This window comes from Nomascus leucogenys, chromosome 13, assembly GCF_006542625.1.
Source record: "Nomascus leucogenys isolate Asia chromosome 13, Asia_NLE_v1, whole genome shotgun sequence".
In the NCBI taxonomy this organism is placed as follows: domain Eukaryota; kingdom Metazoa; phylum Chordata; class Mammalia; order Primates; family Hylobatidae; genus Nomascus; species Nomascus leucogenys.
Window position 1 is genome coordinate 65,976,191 of NC_044393.1, and position 20,414 is coordinate 65,996,604.

Consider the following 20,414-nt stretch of genomic DNA (forward strand, 5'->3'; position numbering starts at 1 on the left):
CAGAAATAAAGAGATGGCACATCAGTAGTGGATTGGCAGACTAAATTATGTTATAATCACATCATGGGACATTATGCAGCCATTTAAAAGAATGGTGAGAAATATATCAGTTGACTTTGAGGGATTTCCATAGGATGTTTATGTTGAAAGAAGCCAGATGCAGAGAAGAGTGTGTGTGTGTGTGTGTGTGTGTGTGTGTACATACACACACACATTTTCATTGCATTCTTATAAAATAATGACCAGTCGCTTCTCGGACTTTTGGCTAAGATCAAGTGTAGTAAAATAATGACCAAAAATTTATGTGTGTATGCAAATATAGACATGTGTATATCTTTATCTGTAAGATTTTATGACTATGAAAAAAATTTAGAAAGGTATATCCTGTGTTGTTAGCATGATATATATCAGAGGGATAGACAAGTCCCGACATAGCTAAGGAGTCAAAGACTGGAAGAATTACAAGAGAAGGAAAAGGGGAAATTTTTTAAATAAAGCACAAAATATCAGATTATACATTATGCATTGTGGATATGTAATTTAAATTTATGTAAATGAAGTATGTTTTTAAATATTTGGAAGTCAATTAAAATCAGTTGTCAATGTAGTTTTTAAGAAGCAAGAAGCAGATACGTCAGAGTAGGTAAGACCATGGGCCCAGAGGCAAGGTGGGGGACACACCGAAGAGGATTTGCACCAGACCAAAACCATTCAGGTAACCACCCTGATTGGAGATTATTACAAGTTCTGTAGTTTTGAGGAACTGGAGTCTGTTATCAGACATTGTAAACTGTTAGAGTTCTCAAAGCAGAAAACCCATCAAACCCACTTGAACAGTGTTTTTAGAGGTTGCATTTTTTTTCACCAGTAGCTGGAAGTTATATTGGGAGAAAATCTGATCTGCACTGGATGAGAGTAATATCATTGTCTGTATAGTCAACTCATTTGAAGTATTAACAGTCGTACCATATGGTTAAAATACATGCTTGGAGTAGGATTGTTTTACGGTTTTAAGGAAGAAGCTTAAAGGAGTGTAATTACGATGTATCAATACTGAAATGCTGTTTTTTTCTTTTTTTCTAAATTCATTCCATCATCAAAGGTATTGATAACAGAACATGGCGACTTGGGAAATGGAAAGTTTTTGGATCCAAAGAACAGAATCTGTTTTAAATTTGATCACTTAAGGAAGGAGGCAACTGATCCAAGACCCTGTGAAGTAGAAAATGCAGTTGAATCATGGAGAACTTCAGTAGAAACTGCTCTGAGAGCTTACGTAAAAGAACATTACCCGAATGGAGTCTGCACTGTAAGTCATCAGTAGCAGCTTTGTGTGTGTGTGTTTTGTGTAAATGTGAGTCTTTAGTGTCTCTTAAAATTTACAGTGACTTACAGAATTGACATTATATAATTTGTCATTTTTTTCCTTAAATATTTCTAAGAATGTTTACTATTTTTTCAAGAAATTCTGGATAATAAATAGATATATTAGGATGGCTTAAAATAGGGAAATGGTTGTACCTTGATTTAAATCCATGTAGAAATTCTAATACTTTGATTAAAGGAGCATGATATGGTGAGATTCTGTAATCTTATGTTCATGACTCATCTCAGTTTAGATCAAATTTATTTTTATTAAGTTACAGAAATCTTAGAACAAATAAAATTACTTGGAAGTAAAATTATGTGTGTATTTTACAGTTACATTTCTTGTGTTTTTTGTGTGGTTCTTTCATAGGTTCAACCTATTTTTATATTTTCAAGAAATACATGGCTGGGCACAGTGGCTCATGCCTATAATCCCAGCACTTTGGGAGGCCGAGGCAGGTGGATCACCTGAGGTCAGGAGTTCGAGACCAGCCTGGCCAACATGTCTCTACTTAAAAAAAAAAAAAAAATACAACAATTAGCCAGGCGTGGTAGTACGTGCCTGTAGTCCAAGCTACTCGGGAGGCTGAGGCAGAATTGCTTGAACCCAGGAGGCAAAGGTTACAGTGAGCCGAGATCGTGCCACTCCACTCCAGCCTGGGCAAGAGAGTGAGACTGTCTCAAAAAAAAAAAAAAAAAAAAAAAAAGAAGAAAAAAGAAATACAAAATGTGGTAGTAGGAATACATTTCTTTTTTAAAAATTTCATAATATTATTTGTACCCTGACAGGCTTTTTTAGCACCCCCAGTTTGTGCTTCAGTGGCCTTTTCCATTGCTAGAGTGATCTTTTGAAATGCAAATCAGGTCATTAAAATTCCCTGCCTGAAATCCTTCAGAGATTTCCCATTGCACTTAGAGTCCAGGCTTTTGAAGGTGGCTTAAAGGCCCTGTGGACCACGTGGCCTCTGCTGACCCCTCCAACCTAACTCTACCACATATCCTAGTTTATACCTGCTTTCTCAACATAATTATTAACATCACCAGTAGCATACCCCATTTCTTTCTTGGAAGTTTCCTGGTTAGGACAAAAATTCATATGGTCAGCGTAAGTATCTAGCTCTCTAATTATTTGAGAAATATTGCAGGATAACCTCAAATATCTTATGTATTACTTGAATTATAACTTGTTCATCAGGATTATTTTGGAGGAATAACGAGAGTAAGGGAGTACTTGTTAGAGTCCTCATTTGTTCTAGAGGATTGAAAGGCACAAATTAATTATTCCTTTTAAAGCAGTAGGCAAGAGGTGAAATAACATTGTGATACATCACAGGCATTCTCTTAATGACCTTTCTCACTTATAAGTAAGTTAATTCATTCCAGTACTTTTAAGTGACTAGAGAAACAGCAGCTCCTAAGATTGTGAAGTGAACAAAGGTGATAATCACAAGCTAGGTCCAGTTTTCACTTGCATGGAAAAAGCTAGATTAGCATCTGTATGTTTAAAAGAAATTATCTACTTAGGAAAGTAGATTATCTAGAATGTTCGTGAATATTTCAGAGTACAATTAATTTTAATGAATTGTATTTTATTTAGTGTCCCCTTTTGTGGTCCACTAATAATTTGATTAGGCATAAATATTTGAGAACATGTTTTTCTAGCTACTATATTGGAATGATGGCCTACTTTGTATTTTATGTGTTCTTGTCAAAGTAGTATACAATTTGCAGTATTTTATAGATTTTTAAAGTTGGACATTCCATGGCCCTAAATTCATTCTTACGCTTATTTTCTTTGCCAATAAGGTGTATGGCAAAAAAATAGATGGACAGCAAACCATTATTGCATGCATAGAAAGCCATCAGTTCCAAGCAAAAAACTTTTGGTAAGTTAAAATTTTGGATATTCGGGAGTTTTGGCATTGTTTTAAGTCTTTGTAGTTCTTGCTTTAGTGATTTGGGCTACACCTTTTTTGTTTATGATTAAGAACAATTTAGAGATGCTATAAAATTTTAGTCTTTTGATATAAGGAAGGTAAATTTGCTCAACAGCCTAATCACTAAAGGTAGTGGTAAATCCGTTGACATTCAGTGAAAAGAGTATGGGACTAGCAAACAGCATCCTGAGGGAGCATGTGTGCCTGCGAGAACACCAGTTGGCAGTCCATATGCTCATTCTGTGAAGGGGCTGTTCCTGAATGAAACTTATGTGGAGGAGAACAAAGATAATTATAGAGCAAGAAATGATACTGCTTTTGTGAACTTTGTGACTCTGAAGTAGTGGATTGCTTTGTACTTAGTTAGCCATTGTGAGGAAGTAATGACATGTTTTATACAATGAGGAAGATTACAATCATGCCTTGTAATTTTGTGTACAAATAATTCCATTATTCCTTATAAACATCAAGCCCTCAGGAGCACTGATTTACCCTACTGGTCTTGGACCTTTGACAAGTTGTTAGTCCTTTTTATTCTTAGACAAGACTATTTCTGAGCACCTGTTATAAAATTCTGAGGTTCTTTAAGACTTTACAAGTCCATAATTGAATGAAATCTTTACATTTATCCCTGTTTTACATGCTGAGGTCACCAGAATAAGTATGGTCATAATAATTACCTTTTAGTATATTAGCCTTTGACTTACTAGCCAAGTTGGTTAGTGGTGCTATTAAGGGTAAAGTAACAGGTAACCCCTGTGGGCCAGCTGGGTTCATGGTCCAAGGTTGCTCCACTGCTTAGCCATCTCAGAAATAAATGCAGGGTTGCAAGGTTAACCAAGAATATTTGAAGGAATGCAGATCCATCATCACTGAAGGAAAATCAGTGCCATATGTAAACGTATGCCTTAATGACCAGCCACAGTTCCCTAAAGGTTCTGGCACATAGAGTTACTTTTATGGACTTAATATAAGTGTAGTTTCTCTATGTTAGGTCTAAAATCTTGTAGCATTAATCTAGAATCCTGAAACAATATTTATGAAATTATTACTAATTTATGTTATTTATGCCAGGAAACACATAATAAAATCAATCTTGTTGAGATGAAACTACTATTAGAAGAAAATTCTTTTTACTATGTTCTTCTTTATAATACATTGGAGATGTTATAATAAGTTTACTAATTTGTCTTTTTAAAATCTAATTCCTTTGAGCTTTAACGTATATAAAATGAAGAAAATGTCTGTCCTTGAGTTTTATTTTCTTTTTAGAGACAGAGTCTTGCTGTGTTGCCCAGGCTGGTCTCAAATTCCAGGGCTCAGGTGATCCTCCTGCCTCCGGCTCCCGAGTAGCTGGAACTACAGGTTCACATGGTGCCCAACTTGTCATTGAGTTTTCTATTCTCACTATTTCACTTTACAAGGGTAATTTTTCCTAAGCCATCACTATGAGCATTGTATCACTTAAGTTAATGGCTTTCATTTTCTGGAAAAAAATGTATTTTATATGCTTTGATATGATTTTTCCAAAGTGATAATATCATGGCACAATAGTCTCAGTAAAATCTAAAAGTTAATACAAAGAACTATACTTCAAGCCAGGCATCTGTAATCCCAGCACTTTTGGAGACCAAGGTAGGAGAATGGCCAGAGGCCAGGAGTTCAAGAAACCTGGGCAACATAGTATGACCCCATCTCTAGAAAAAAAAAAAATTAGCCAGGCATGGTGGTGCATGACTATAGTCCTAGCTACTTGGGAGGCTGAGGCAAGAGGATGTCTTGAGCCCAAGAGTTCAAGCCTGCAGTGAGCTATAATCACGCCACTGCACTTCAGTCTGGGTGACAAAGCAAGACCCTGTCTCTAGAAGAAAAAAAAAAAGAAATATACTTCAATTCATCTAAAATATAGGTAGAGTAAAAATCAGAAGCAACTAGTCTTAGATGTTTCTTAGATTTCAGTAGAGACCTTCTGTTCTTTGTCTCTACCATTTCTCCAGGGTCTAGCAGTATTAGGGGCTTAATATAAATGTTTGTTGAGTGAATACATATTTGTAATTACAGAGTTAATAAAAGAGAGGGGCAGAATATAATTAAAGGCTAGGACATATTGGCCATTTACTAATAAAAGAATACTATCTACTCAGTGTCATTTACTGTAACTATAGTAATTAATGCCTTTGGAAGAATCTTTTGAAATAGTTCTCAAATTGGTACCACTACTTGGTTTGGAATTATTTTTTTTTTCTTTTCATAATCAATGGTTATATCAATGTATATTGTCCTAGTCAGTATTGTATATGCTAAGGACTCACTAGTTGGCTTGGCATTAATACCTCAATAAAAGGAATACTTCTTTTGGAATCATGAAACAAAAATGAATAAACCTCCAAGTTATTTTTCCAACCAACCTTCTTTGAAAATCTTGGATGAGTCACTCAAATCAAGACATGTTATAAAATTATCTGTTATTTTGTAGAACATATACATTGTTCTAATAATAATTTTCACATATTCAGTGTAACTGTAAGTATGAGAATACAGGTTGAATATCTCTTATCCAAAATGCTTGGGACCAGAAGAAGTCTTTTGGATTTCAAATTTTTGAATATTTGCATCATACTTACCGGTTTAACATCCCTAATTCAAAAATTCAAAATTCAGAATGCTCCAATAATCATTTCCTTTGAGCATCATGTCAGTGCTCAAAAAGTTGAAGATTTTGAAGCATTTCAGATTGTTGAATTAGGAAGACTCAACTTGTACTATCATTCTATAGACTTTATGACTGGGTAGACTGCATGAATATTGAACCCAGAAATCATTGTCTAGCAAAAGCCAGTATAGTGATTAATTACCCTGTGACTATTATATAATGTTCAAAAAAGCTAACATGTTAGAATGTCCTTAGCGTGCAGAGAGCAAACAGAGACAAAAAGAAAAGTTACCCTGAAAAGTTTATCAGAAAAATAGAATATCAGAAGCTAAACTACTCATCCAGAATTTTGTCAAAAAAGAAAAATAAGATAAAATTCACTGGTAGACAAAAAGTAGTAACATACCAGTTTGTAATTTCTCAGTTTCGAACCATGAATATGTATTTGTATATCAAAAATCATTTCAGGAGCAGAGAAGGAGGATATGCCCTTTATGTGGAGACTTTAAACATAAAATTGGAAAACTAAAAAAAAAAAACATGTTAATAACTATAGTCCTTTATTTCCAGATATCAAAACCTCCTTAAGAGTGTTGTATAACATTTACTAGCCATTCTTTTTAAATTGTACGGTACTTTGTATCATTCAGTAGATATTAAACTACACTGAGTGTATTTATAAAAGCCCCTGTTAATCTAAACATTTATTCCATTTATTTTGGAAATATAAGTGATTCAATTGAAGAAGTAGCTTAAAATTTATCTCCACAGTAGCTTATGACTTAGTTTTGTATTGGTTTTTGTTTTGTTTTGTTTTTTTTAAGGCTAGTCAAGTGGAGATGGAACAAAGAAACCTGTATCTGATTGTGATCAATCAGTGGCAAACAGCACTGCACATACACCAGCCTGAATTGTATTTTAAGCCTTAGCTTTAGAATTCTGGCATTAAATCCATTATGTAAGTTCTTTCTTATCAGTGGGGTGAAGATTAAATTAAATATGTATCATAACTGGACTTAATCTTTTGATTCTTTTTGACTATTTCAGTGATTAAAAATTTAATGTCCAGTGTTCATCCCCCACACTCTCTCATACTGTAGCATGAAATATAATCTGAAACTTAAAATTGATTCAAATTATTTTCCCTACCTTATTTACAGCTGCTGTTTTTATTTTTAAGGAATGGTCGTTGGAGGTCAGAATGGAAGTTTACAATCACTCCTTCAACCACTCAAGTGGTTGGCATCTTGAAAATTCAGGTATGAGAAAGAATTTGTTTACTGATCTTTAGATGATTCTGAACAGAGAAACAACTAATTCCTAAGTTTCCATTTTCATAGTACACCATATACATTTCTTTTTCAGGTCTTTGTTTCGGGGTAATGGGAAAAACAATAGTGCTGTTTTAAATCTTTTAAATAACCTAGCAGTTTATTCCCTAGTCATCAAAAATCTGCAAGGATAGCTGACAGATTATAAAACACAGCTAAAATTAGATGCTGCCATTTGGTCTCTCTTCACATACAATTTGTTCATGCAGGCATCTTCTGAGTTTGAGTTGTGTACTTCTCTCTTCTGAATTGGGTGGAGTGGGGTGAAGTATAATATTAATATATGCATGTGTGTAGTTGTATAAATATATTGTATGCATGTATTAACAGGTGTATGTATTGGCCGGGCACGGTGGCTCACGCCTGTAATCCCAACACTTTGGGAGGCCAAGGTGGGCGGATCACAAGGTCAGGAGATGAAGACCATCCTGGCTAACACAGTGAAACCCCGTCTCTACTAAAAATACAAAAAATTAGCTGGGCGTGGTGGCACGTGCCTGTAGTCCCAGCTACTCGGGAGGCTGAGGCAGGAGAATCGCTTGAACCCGGGAGGCAGAGGTTGCAATGAGCCGAGATTGCACCACTGCACTCCAGCCTGGGCGACAGAGCAAGACTCTGTCTCAAAAAAAAAAAAAAAAGCCTACGTGATTGTTTGAAGATTTAGTTAATATGGCTAAAAGGGTTAGAACAGAGACAGACACCAAGTACTCAGTGAACGGTAGTCATTATTGTCAGCATTATTCTTCCTTCACTTAGGCCTCAGTGGCACTTACCTGGATAATTATAGCAGCTTCTAAAATGGTGCCCCTTGTAGGACCAAAGCTTATTGAGAGCAAGGATTGTCTGGTTCACAGTACAATCTTCAGCATTTAGCATAGTACTGTATGATTGTTATTTTGTTGAGTTGGTGGACTCTTTGGCATTCACACTGCCATCAAAAAGATAATTTTTAAATTTAAATGTGGATATGTTACTTGACTATGTAAGACCATTTAGTGGTACACTCTCATCTGCCAGATAGTCCAGACATATTTGCATGACATACAAGGCCCAGAGTTGACTGGTTTGCTACCTGTATATATTTCTACAGCTATTACTGTCCCCAACTTCACATACCTCTAGTCTTCTCTGAAATATACTGAAGCCTTTTTTAACCCTCAGAAAGAATCTGGAGTACTGCTAACATACTTTATACATACCTTTACCATGTTGTGCTGAAATACGAGATCAGGGACTGTGTCTTTTTAAAAGCCATATACCCTCAGAACCTTATGTAGCAGCAGTGTTTATAGCACTCATTCAATGTTTGTTGAGTAAATTCATGTCTGAGTTTGGGGAATTAAATGGTTGGTGGAAATACACAAAAGAGGAGCAGGGTTGGGAGGGAATATTGTGAGCTCAGATTTGGACATCGTGGTTTTAGGTACCAATAGAATGAATGACTGTGAGGCAAAAATGTCCAGCAGTCAGGTCAATAGAAGGCTTGCCTGAATAGCTACAGGAATATCTCTAACTAGTCTCCTCACTAGGCTGAGGGCAAGGAGAGTCTTGCTGGAGTTCAAAAGTTCTGGAGCTCAGCAGAGAAGTCTAGACTAGAGCTGAAATATGTAGTCAGTCTACATTGATATGCTTGTTGACGCAATGAGGTTCTTGATAATTCCTGTAATGTGGTTTCTGTAATTTCTTTTTCTAATAGGTTCATTATTATGAAGATGGTAATGTTCAGCTAGTGAGTCATAAAGATATACAAGATTCCCTAACAGTGTCTGTAAGTAATTAATTCCACAGTAAAATTTAACGTAATACTTCTGTAAAACCAGAACAGTTTTGGAATGAACATTTTAAGTAATATTTCTGCTTCAGATTACAGTGTTTTCTGATAGATTAAAGATAAATAATTGCAAACCTGTACCTAACTTCTTTGCAGCTTTATTGAGATGTAATTTGTATACCATTCAGTGCATTCATTTAAAATATAAGCTTCAAATTTTTTTTTTTTTTTGTATATTACTAATAGGGTTGGACAGCAGTCACCACAATCTAATTTTAGAACATTTTCATGCTCCTTAAAAGAAACCCTGTACCATTAGCAATCATTCCCCATTCTACCCAGCCCTTCCCCCAGAACCCTCCCAGCCCTAGGCAGTGGCTAATCTACTTTCTGGCTCTGTGGATTTGCTTGTGCTAGACATCTGATATAAATGTAATCATAATATATAGAATTTCCTGACTGGCTTTTTTCATTTAACATGTTCAACATTCATCCTTTCTGGAGCATGTATTAGTACTTTGTTCCTTTTTATTGCCAAATAATACTCTGTTGTATGGACATACCACATTTTATCCATCCTTCAGTTAGTGGACATTTCTGTTTTCTACTTTTTGCTGCTGTGAACATTCATGTACTATTTTTTGTGTAGATATTTTAATTTCTTTTTGGTATATACATAGGAGTGGAATTGCTGGGTCATTTGGTAACTATGTTTAACCTTTTGAAGAATTGCCAGACTGTTTTCCATTTCATAGTTTCACCAGCAGTGCATAAGAGTTTCAATTTTTCTTTATCTTTTTCCAAAATGTGTCCTTTTGATGATAGCCATCCTAGTCAGTATGAAGTAGTGTCTTATTGTGGATTTTATTTACATTTTCTTGATGCTAATGATTTTGAGCATCTTTTCCTGTGCTTATGATCATTTGTATATCTTTTGGGGGGAAATACCTATTCAGATCGTTTGCTCATTTCCTAATTGATTATTCACATTTGTATTGCTGAGTTGTACTTGTTCATATATTCTGGATACAAGTCCAGTGTATCACATACATGATTTCAGATATTTTCATCCTTCTCTGTGTTGTCTTTTCACTTTCTTGATGATATTGTTTGCAAAACAGAAGATTTTGGTTTTGATTTTTTTCTTTTTTCATTTGAGATTTGAAATATTAATAGAAACCATTGTCTACCCAAGGTCATGGAGATCTACTCCAGTGTTTTCTTCTAAAAGTATTATATAATAGTTTTAGCTCTTACATTTAGGTCTATGATCTCCTACCTAACTTTTAAACTGTATCTTATCTTTTTATTTCAGTAGCTATTTGGATCATGATTTAATGAAGTTTTTTTTTTTTTTAAGTTCATCTTTCAAATTTAAGAATTTTTGAACTTGGTTTTATTTCTCCACAGAATTCTTTCACACATTCTTTCCCTTGCATATGCAACTGTTTCCTTGTTGATTTTTGTTTGTTTGTTTTTCTTTTTTTGAGACAAGACCTGGCTCTGTCACCCAGGCTGACATGATCTCAGCTCACTGCAACCTCTGCCTCTAGGGCTCAAGCCATTCTCCCATCTGAGCCTCCTGAGTAGCTGGGACTACAGACACATGCCACCACACCCAGCTTTTTTTTTTTTTTTTTTTTTTTTTGGTAGAGGTGGGGTTTCACCATGTTGCCCAGCTAGTCTTGAACTCCTGGACCCGTGCAATTTACCCACCTTGGCCTCCAAAAGTTTGGCTTTTGTTTTTTTTGCCCCATGGATATTGACAGTATAACATTAACAGTGACATTTTCTCATTTGTTTGTGTCATATACCTAAAAGTATCTGTGTATTGTAAACATCAACTGCTTATATACAATTTACAAATATTAAAGAAAAATTTATTTTTAACTCAAGAAAGCATTTAACTTTAAGAAACATGTATGAATGTGTTAAGCCAGATGCTACCTAAGAAGGTAAGCTATATTTACATATACATATATATATAAACACACACACACACACATATATATATGTATATATTTTTTTGAGACAGGGTGTCACTCTGTTGCCCAGGCTAGAGTGTAGTGTGTGAACACAGCTCACTGCAGCCTCAACATCCTGGGCTCAAGCGATCCTCCTGCCTCAGCCTCTCTAGTAGCTGGGACTACAGGCGTGTGCCACCATGCCCAGCTAACTTATTTTTTGTAGAGATGGGGTCTCACCATATTGCCCAGGCTGGTCTCAAAACCCTGGCCACAAGCAACCCTTCTGCCTTGGCCTCCCAGAGTGCTGGGATTACAGGCATGGGCCACCACACCCAGCCCCTGAAGCTATCTTTTAAAAAATTTTTTATTAGCACTTAGGTGATTTCTGCTTTGACCTAGTTGGTACTCTCCTTGCAAAATTTGCCAGTGAAAAAAACTTACTAATGTCTGATTTTCCATGAGATGTTCTACTCCATATAGTTACTTATCATATGTAATTACTACATTCAATATTATTGACATATCAAGGGTATGGTGCCATCTTGTTTGGGGAGTTTGACATTGAGCACAGATGCTTCCTAGCTGGGTGCTGTGGCTCACGTCTGTAATCCTTTCACTTCAGGAAGCTGAGGTAGGTGGATCACTGGAGACCAGCCTGGCCAATATGGTGAAACCTCATCTCTACTAAAAATACAAAAAGCCCATCTCTACTAAAAATACAAAAATGAGACAGGAATGGTGGCACATTCCTATAGTTCCAGCTATTTGGGTGGCTGAGGCACGAAAATTGCTTGAACCTGGGAAGCGGAGATTACAGTGAGCCAAGATCACACCGCTGCACTCCAGCCTGTGCTACAGGCCAAGACCCTGTCTCAAAAAAAAACAAAAAAAACAAAACAAAACAGATGCTTCCTAAGAGAAATTTGTCCACAAAATTACAGAGGGTAGGGTTTTGAGAGATGGTCATAGTAATTAAACTTGACTAATATGCCAGTTTGTGCTCATTTTTTTAGGAATGACCATTTTTACTCTATCTTAGGAGGTTTTCATTGTTTTATATTTTTACACCATATATATAAAGTATAAGGTGTTAGAGAATTTTACATTAACACTGTTTTATTTTTTAAATCCAGATTCTGTTAACTTTACTGTTAGGAAAAAGCTAACAAACCCATCTATTGGCATGTTAAAAAAAAAAAATTTTCCAGAAAAATACATTCTTCCTGATTAGTGATTTTTTTTTTTTTTGGTATCACTATTCTGTTACATAATGTTCAGTAAATATTTAACAATATTCAGATAAAGAGTCATCAATTAGAAATCCTTACCAAACTTCTTACCCATAAAGGTTGTCTATTGGAATGCATGTCCAGTGTTTAAAATTGAACTTTTCATCCATGTGTGTATCATTGAGATTTCACTTTCTTAGCCAGCTAAACATTGAGACCGGCTTATTCTGTAGACTTTTAAAATAATTTTACCTATTTTCCCCTTAGACTTAGAATAATTGATCTTACAATATTTGTTCTATGTCATAATTTCCTTCTGTGTTATTCATTATAACATTACATTAACCATACATATATTTTAAAATAATAGTGGTTTAGTTTTAAGTTACTATTTTTATTTTGTTTTGTTTTGTTTTTATTCAGAATGAAGTGCAAACAGCAAAAGAATTTATAAAGATTGTAGAAGCTGCAGAAAATGAATACCAGGTATGATTTTAAACATTATATAAGCTACACTCACTTATGAAATAATGGCACTGAAATTTTAATTTCAGCCGAAGGCTGAATTTTTCCATTGCATCAGTTAGAGTCTTTTTGTTGTGTGTCTCCTTTTAATACAAAGGCAGACTTATTAAAGTGTAGGCAAAAAGAGTGGCAAATAAATTGAATTCCATTAATATTTCGTATTTTAAAAATACTAAGACTAGGCTGAGTGCGATGGCTCATGCCTGTAATCCCAACACTTTGGGAAGCTGAGGCAGGTGGATCACGAGGTCAAGAGATCAAGACCATCCTGGCCAACATGGTGAAACCCTGTCTCTACTAAAAATACAAAAATTAGCTGGGTGTGGTGGCACGTGCCTGTAGTGGCGAGTGCTACTCGGGAGGCTGAGGCAGGACAATCGCTTGAACCCGGGAGGCAGAGGTTGCAGTGAGCCAAGATCGCGCCACTGCACTCCAGCCTGGCGACAGAGCGAGACTCCGTCTCAAAAAAAAAAAAAAAAGACTAGGTTTTAGCCAACATAATTTCTGAGTGCAGACTGAGTATCTCTGATCTGAGTTGCTTGGGACCAGAAGTGTTTTAGATTTCAGATTTTTTTGGATTTTGGAATATTTGCATTATATATTTACCAGTCAAGCTTCCGTAATCTGAAAATTAGAAATCTGAATCAGTGCTCCAGTGAGCATTGCCTTTGAGTGTCATGTTGATGCTCAAAATGTTTCAAGCTTTGGAAGCTTTGGATTTTTCAGTTAGGGATGCTCAACCTGTATCAGTCAAAATATGCCAGACTTTAAGTGGCTATTTTTTTTCTGGTTGGAAATTTTAATTCAGGCTGTGTCTTACCATTTGGATTATGTGTAATCTGTTTAGATCACATTTCATTTTGTGCTTTACTTTTTATGTTATTTATCAGCTTCTAAACTACACTCTTGAATTTAAGCATTTAATTTGTGAATTGGACAAGTTTCTACTCCTTAAAAATAATAATCTATAAATTGTTCTGACATACTAAAATTCAAAATGAGGACACACAAATATTAAGTCTAATTTATAATTTTATTTCCTTAAGTTTATTCAAAATTATTATAGGCTTTTTCTTCTAGCTGCTTTTATTTTATTTATTTATTTTTTTTTTGAAGACGGAATCTTGCTCTGTGGCCCAGGCTGGAGTGCAGTGGCGCGATCTCGGCCCACTGCAAGCTCCACCTCCCGGGTTCACGCCATTCTCCTGCCTCAGCCTCCCGAGTAGCCGGGACTACAGGCGCCCGCCACCAAGCCCGGCTAATTTTTTTTTGTATTTCACTGCGTTAGCCAGGATGGTCTCGATCTCCTGACCCTGTGATCCGCCCACCTCGGCCTCCCAAAGTGCTGGGATTACAGGCATGAGCCACCACACCCGGCTCTTCTAGCTGCTATTAAACAGCTTTTAAAACAATGTTGGGATTTTATTTGACTGTTTAAAAACAGTGAAACAGGCTGCTTAAATAAAACTTATTCTGAAAACATCTGTGTGCTTTATAAATTGTTCTGTTCTTTGCTTTACTTTAAACTTCTAACTATTGTTTTTCATAGACTGCCATCAGTGAGAATTATCAGACAATGTCGGACACTACTTTCAAAGCCTTACGTCGACAGTTGCCAGTTACACGCACTAAGATTGATTGGAACAAGATCCTTAGCTACAAGATTGGCAAAGAGATGCAGAATGCATAAGATGAACATTGCATGACCGGATCATTTTAGTGTCTTTGCGTTAAAAAATTATTGCAAAAGTATTCTGAACTGTCAAGCTGCCCAGTCAGATGGGCTGTTGCCATTTAAAATCACTGTAATTAATTAGTTTGATTAGAGCACAAAGCTTAGCTAATCAACCATTATTTTTCATTTTGTTTGTTGTAAGAGGATTGAAAATCAGTTTAGTTTAAATGTCTTTCTGTTAGGCCTTTCTTTCTTACAATGAAGAGATGATTCTTCTAGTTTATGGTTAAAAGTTTTTGAAGTGTCTCAAAAATATTTTACTAACTGTAACCCTAAAATTGTTGTCTTTTGGTTTATGAAATCAGTAATTTTTGATATTTCCCCAGTTCTTTTTAATGGGGTCAATAATGGACATTCTAGTTTAAGGTGGTTGATGGATTTAGCCATATATGCTGCTAAAGAAATTGTCTACCTTTTCTTCCTCACCTGTTCCATTTATGTAAAGTTGAGATTAGAGGGAAAGCATTTTCTATATCAATTGTGTTTAAACCTTTCAAGAAGGTTATTTAGCTAGCTTAGTGTTGAACTAAATTTTTTTTAAACAAGGCAAGGTCTAATGCTGTTTTGAGATTCTGAAATTAATGAAAATACTTATTTCAGAAATGCATTTAATGCTTTTTTTCTTGTGACAGTTACGCAAATCAGCTTGAATTCCATATGTCCCTGAGTTATTTTTATCATAAAGCCACAAATGTATTATAACAAGGCAAATTGTAATATATATAATCCTGAACTCATGACCATGTCTCGGTTTATTTTTTTTTTTCTTGGATTGAAAAGTACTGAAATTCAATGTGACATTAAAATGCAAATTTTCCTATTTATTTGAGTAGAAAGTCACTTACCAGTGAGCATATATATTTTAAAATACTTTCTTTGGATATTGTAATTCTTAACTGGTTGTAAATTAGAAAAGCTGGGATTACATATGGTGTGTGGTTACAGTCTAAATTTTTTCATCTTCCTATGCATCATAAGCATGTTTGTAATATTTTCAAAAATAGTTCTACTGATGCTACAGGAATTTCAAGCCTGTGGTGAATGTTAGTATTTACCATAGGGAGTGAAGTGGAGTTATGGTTTCATTCAATAGAGTATTGCTTATGATACTTGAGTGGAATCCTTTCCTCACGTACTCCTGTAGACGTCTGGGCCTGGAAATTTTTATTTTATTTTATTTTATTTTTTTTTTAGAAAAACACCACTTTTATTATGTACAATAAAATATTTCATTAGCTTGAATTGTATAGATTTTTAAAAATTCAATGAAAGCATGTTTAATTTCTTTTTAAAATCACTGTTGGGCTTTGAAAGCATTGAGAATATAATATGAAATTATGACATTTTGGCTAAATCATCTTTTCTTTAGTTTTAAAATACAAGTTTTGGCACATTGGGATTCCTAAAGAAAATGAATTGGTAACATTAATTATCTGTTCCTTTTTAAAATATATATATTTGAAAGTTTGATGATGGTGAACTAAATACTAGATCTAATTGACAAGCTTAGTTGTATCAGGCCATCATGAGTTTCTATCCCATGAAAGTCATCAATTTCCTATCTCTGTTCTAGTCTGGAATGCATTACTGAAAATGTATGCAACTGTTTTTAAGGTGATTTGCTTGTGAGACGGAAGATTTATCAAAAATAATTTAGAACAGGCTGGGCACGGTGGCTCACACCTGTAATCCCAGCACTTTGGGAGGTCGAGGCTGGTGGATCACCGGGTCACGAGATCGAGACCACCCTGGCTAACACAGTGAAACCCTGTCTCTACTAAAAATACAAAAAATTAGCCGGGCGTGGGGACAGGCACCTGTAGTCCCAGCTACTTGGGAGGCTGAGGCAGGAGAATGGCATGAACCCAGGAGGTGGAGCTTGCAGTGAGCCTAGATCGTGCCACTGCACTCCAGCCTGGGTGACAGAGCCAGACTCCGTCTCAAAAAATAATAATAATAATAATTTAGAACAGTCTGAAATAATGATTGCACAGAACAGACTAGTCTTTTATAGTATAAGAATGGCATTTATTAGGCGGGGCACAGTGGCTCACACCTGTAATCCCAGCACTTTGGGAGGCCTAGGCAGGTGGATCACGAGGTCAGGAGTTCGAGACCAGCCTAACCAACATGCTGAAACCCCGTCTTTACTAAAAACAAAAGAAAATTAGCCGGGGATGGTGGTGCGCGCCTGTAATCCCAACTACTCAGGAGGCTGAGACAGGAGAATCATTTGAACCTGGGAGGTGGAGGTTGCAGTGAGCAGAGATTGAGCCACTGTACTCCAGCCTGGGTGACACAGGGAGACCCCGTCTCAATAATAATAAAAGAATGGCATTTATTAAAGTGAAAGAAGAATAGGAACCCAGAGTATCCTATAGCTCGGGGATGTAATTTTAGTAGGAAACATTATGGCTACTTTGCTGAGTAGGCTGAAGTGTGGTGGCAAAGGCATAATCAGGGAGAACAGCTAGGAGACTACTGCAGTAATCTAGTTGAGAGAGCATGCTGGCTTGGACTGAGGTGGTTGCTGTAGAGGTGGTATAAAGCAGTGAGGTCTAGATATATCCTAAAGGTAAAATCAGCAAGACCTAGGGAGAGTTTGGTCATGGAGTGTGAGATAGAACCATCAAGGATGTTTGGGGCTGGAGAAATTGAGGAAGATTCTTGTAGGAACAGGTTGGTTTGGAGAAGGAGGCTGGTCAGGAGCTCAGTTTTCTATTCAAAGGAGAAATATCTCACGTAACAGTTAGATACAGGAGACAGGAACTAGAGGAAAGCTCTGGGCTAGAAGAATGGGAAAGTGCATGAACCTGGGCAACAATTTTATAGGCAGACAGGATGAAGGACCTCAAGGTTAGTGATAATGAATTTAAAGTAAATGAGACCAACGATGACCATGGCTGTATGTTTTTCTTCAACCGTGTAAAGCTGTTTGGGTGCAGGCATAGAGTAGATGAAATAAATTTCACCAAGGCTGTGGTTTTGCCCAGAGTGAATGACCACATGAAGAGGGGCAAGGTATGATGGTCTGTGGAATTTCAGGTGGGTAAGCAGGGAAGTGAGGGCTTGAGAAGAGGGGAGGGATAGTGAAAATGTGGTACAACCAATGGATTATATAGGTGTGTTAAAGTAGAGGGACTAGAAAGAATGACCTAGAAATGTAAGAAGTGGGCCGGGCACAGTGGCTCATGCTTGTAATCTCAGCACTTTAGGAGGCTGAGGCAGGTGGATCATGAGGTCAAGAGATCGAGACCATCCTCGCCAATATGGTGAAACCCTGTCTCTACTAAAAATACAAAAATTGGCTGGGCATGGTGGCACTCGCCTGTAGTCCCAGCTACTCGGGAGGCTGAGGCAGGAGCATCGCTTGAACCCAGGAGGCGGAGGTTGCAGTGAGCCGAGATTGTGCCACTGCACTCCAGGCTGGCGACAGAGCGAAACTCTGTCTCAAAAAAAAAAAAAAAAAAAAAAAAAAAGGTGGGCCGGGCACGATGGCTCACGCCTATAATCCCAGCACTTTGGGAGGCCACAGCAGGTGGATCACTTAAGGTCAGGAGTTCAAGACCAGTCTGGCCAATATGGTGAAACCCCTTCCGTATTAAAAATACAAATACTAGCTGGGTATGGTGGCACATGCCTGTAGTCCCAGCTACTCAGGAGGCTGAGGCAGGAGAATCTTTGAACCCAGGAAGTGCCGGTTACAATGAGCTGAGATTGTGCCACTGCACTCCAGCCTGGGTGACAGAGTGAGAGTCCGTCTCAAAAAAAGAAAAAAGAAATGTAAGAAGTGGTGATTGGAAAATGGTGTGCTTAATTAAAATTGAGGTTTTGAGGAGTTATTAGTAATGACAAATATGACCAAGGGAGTGACTGGCTGAGGGGAGAGAGGAGAGGAGTTAAGCAACTGTGCCACCCAGAGTTGGAAAGGTCACCTCTGTGACATTAAAATCAAGAATTCTGATAGAAGTAAGAGTTCTGGCATGAGTGGTGCTTTTCCAGAGTACACTTGGATATACGATTACATTTTAATAAGTTATATAAATATGCAGATATTCATGCAGCTTTTCCTCATTTGGGATTTTGGAAACTAAAATAGTAGTAAGAGCATTAAAAGAAAGATGTCTTGGAAGTTCTCGTTCACTGCAAATGTTCTTGAAATGTGAAATTCTTGGAAAAGTAATCAGGGACAACTATTGACAGTTGTATGACATTTGGGTAGCCCTTTCTACAGTTAAAGTCATTGTGACTTTTAGTAGCCACACTGAAACCTCTGGAACAGTGAAAGACCCTTTCAAAAGATCTTCCATACTGATCATCAGTTTGTGCCTTTGCCATCTATGGGGTATGAAATATAAAGGCACATTTAGCCAAGAGTTAACACAGGTGTTTTGTAATGTGTGCATGTTATGAAACATCCCAAGAAAGATGTGTATTTCTGTTCACTTCTCTAAGATGCAATATTTAAAAGAATCAGTGTACTTGCTAGTCTTAAATGTAGATTTTGGGCCAGGCATGGTGCCTCATGCCTGTAATCCCAGCACTTTGGGAGGCCGAGGCAGGTGGAACACCTGAGGTCAGGAATTTGAGACCAGCCTGACCAGCGTGGTGAAACCTCATCTCTACTAAAAAAATACAAAATTAGCTGGGCGTGGTGGTGCACACCTGTAATCCCAGCTACTTGGGAGGCTGAAACAGAATTGATTGAGCCCAGGAGGCAGAGGCTGCAGTGAGCCAAGATCATGCCATTGCACTCCAAAGAGTGAAACTCCATCTCTGAATGAATGAATGAATGAATGAATAGTATAGATTTGGGGGCTTGAAACTGAGAACTTCTTAAAGGCAGACGCTGTGTAGACATCCAAATTTGACATTCCGAGTGTTATGCAAAAGCTTTATTGTAAGTTTGACCAGTAGTGCTAGCTATTGGAGAGTGTGCAAAATACTCACAGATTAAGATTAAAATAGCCGATTAAACTTTTAAGGTCTAGTTAGCATTAGAAATTAATGTCAGATCCTTCACATTTAAGCAGATGTATTCAGAGAACTGTTCTAGGCATTGTGGAGTTTGGAAAATATAAAACCGTTTCTTAAAGCAATCTACAAACTACTCATGGAACAACAGTGTTTTCCTACCTTTGTCACATCACAACATATATAGAAAATGATATTTGTGGCTGGGCACAGTAGCTCACACTTCTAATCCCAGCACTTCGGGAGGCTGAGGCAGGTGGATCGTTTCAGTCTAGGAATTCAAGACCAGCCTAGGCAACATGGCAAAACTCTGTCTCTACTAAAAATACAAAAATTAGCCAGGTGTGGCACACGCCTGTAGTCCCAGCTACTCAGGAGCTGAGCGGGAGGATCACCTGAGCCTGGGGAGGTTGAGGCTGCAGTCAGCTGTGATCGTGCCACTGCACTCTAACCAGGGTGATACAGTGAGAGTCTGTCTCAAAATATATAAATAAATAAGGCACACTGCAGGAAATGGACAAGGCTGCCTGCCAATTGTTGTAAGGGTTAAGAACATCAGTATCTTGGCACACCTTAAACCCGTTTAGGAAGATGTGCCATGGACAACACAGATTGTTTGTAAGATAAACTTCAAGGCTTACCTAAGATAGCTTTTAAAGAGATGTCAAGCCAAGGGAGGTTTTCTGGAAAGGAGGAGTTTTAAACTGCTTTGGCAAGTATGCATGCCAGTGGTAGGAAGGAAATCCTCTTGTATCTCAATGAAGCATTAATATGCAGATAATAGGTTTCTGGTAAAGAAATGTCATGGGTCAGAATGTCATCCAGTTCAAAACTAAATCTGACTTTTTAAAACAGTACAGTACAAAATGAAATTATAACACAGTAAAGTTAAAAATCAATGTTCTTATAAACTATAGTATGGCT

At 37.0% G+C, this 20,414-nt stretch overlaps 1 protein-coding gene across 1 annotated transcript in view; it reads left to right on the top strand.

The window, feature by feature from the left end:
* Positions 1–15,857, top strand: part of CAPZA2 (capping actin protein of muscle Z-line subunit alpha 2) — a 56,648-nt gene extending 40,791 nt beyond the window's left edge. The window contains exons 5-10 of the mRNA XM_030825449.1: positions 1,103–1,309; positions 3,175–3,254; positions 7,139–7,217; positions 8,986–9,057; positions 12,680–12,742; positions 14,331–15,857. Of these exons, the coding sequence (XP_030681309.1) occupies positions 1,103–1,309; positions 3,175–3,254; positions 7,139–7,217; positions 8,986–9,057; positions 12,680–12,742; positions 14,331–14,471 (642 nt within the window). The 3' untranslated portion in view covers positions 14,472–15,857. The remainder of the gene's footprint in view (positions 1–1,102; positions 1,310–3,174; positions 3,255–7,138; positions 7,218–8,985; positions 9,058–12,679; positions 12,743–14,330) is intronic.
* The last annotated feature ends 4,557 nt before the right edge of the window (positions 15,858–20,414 follow it).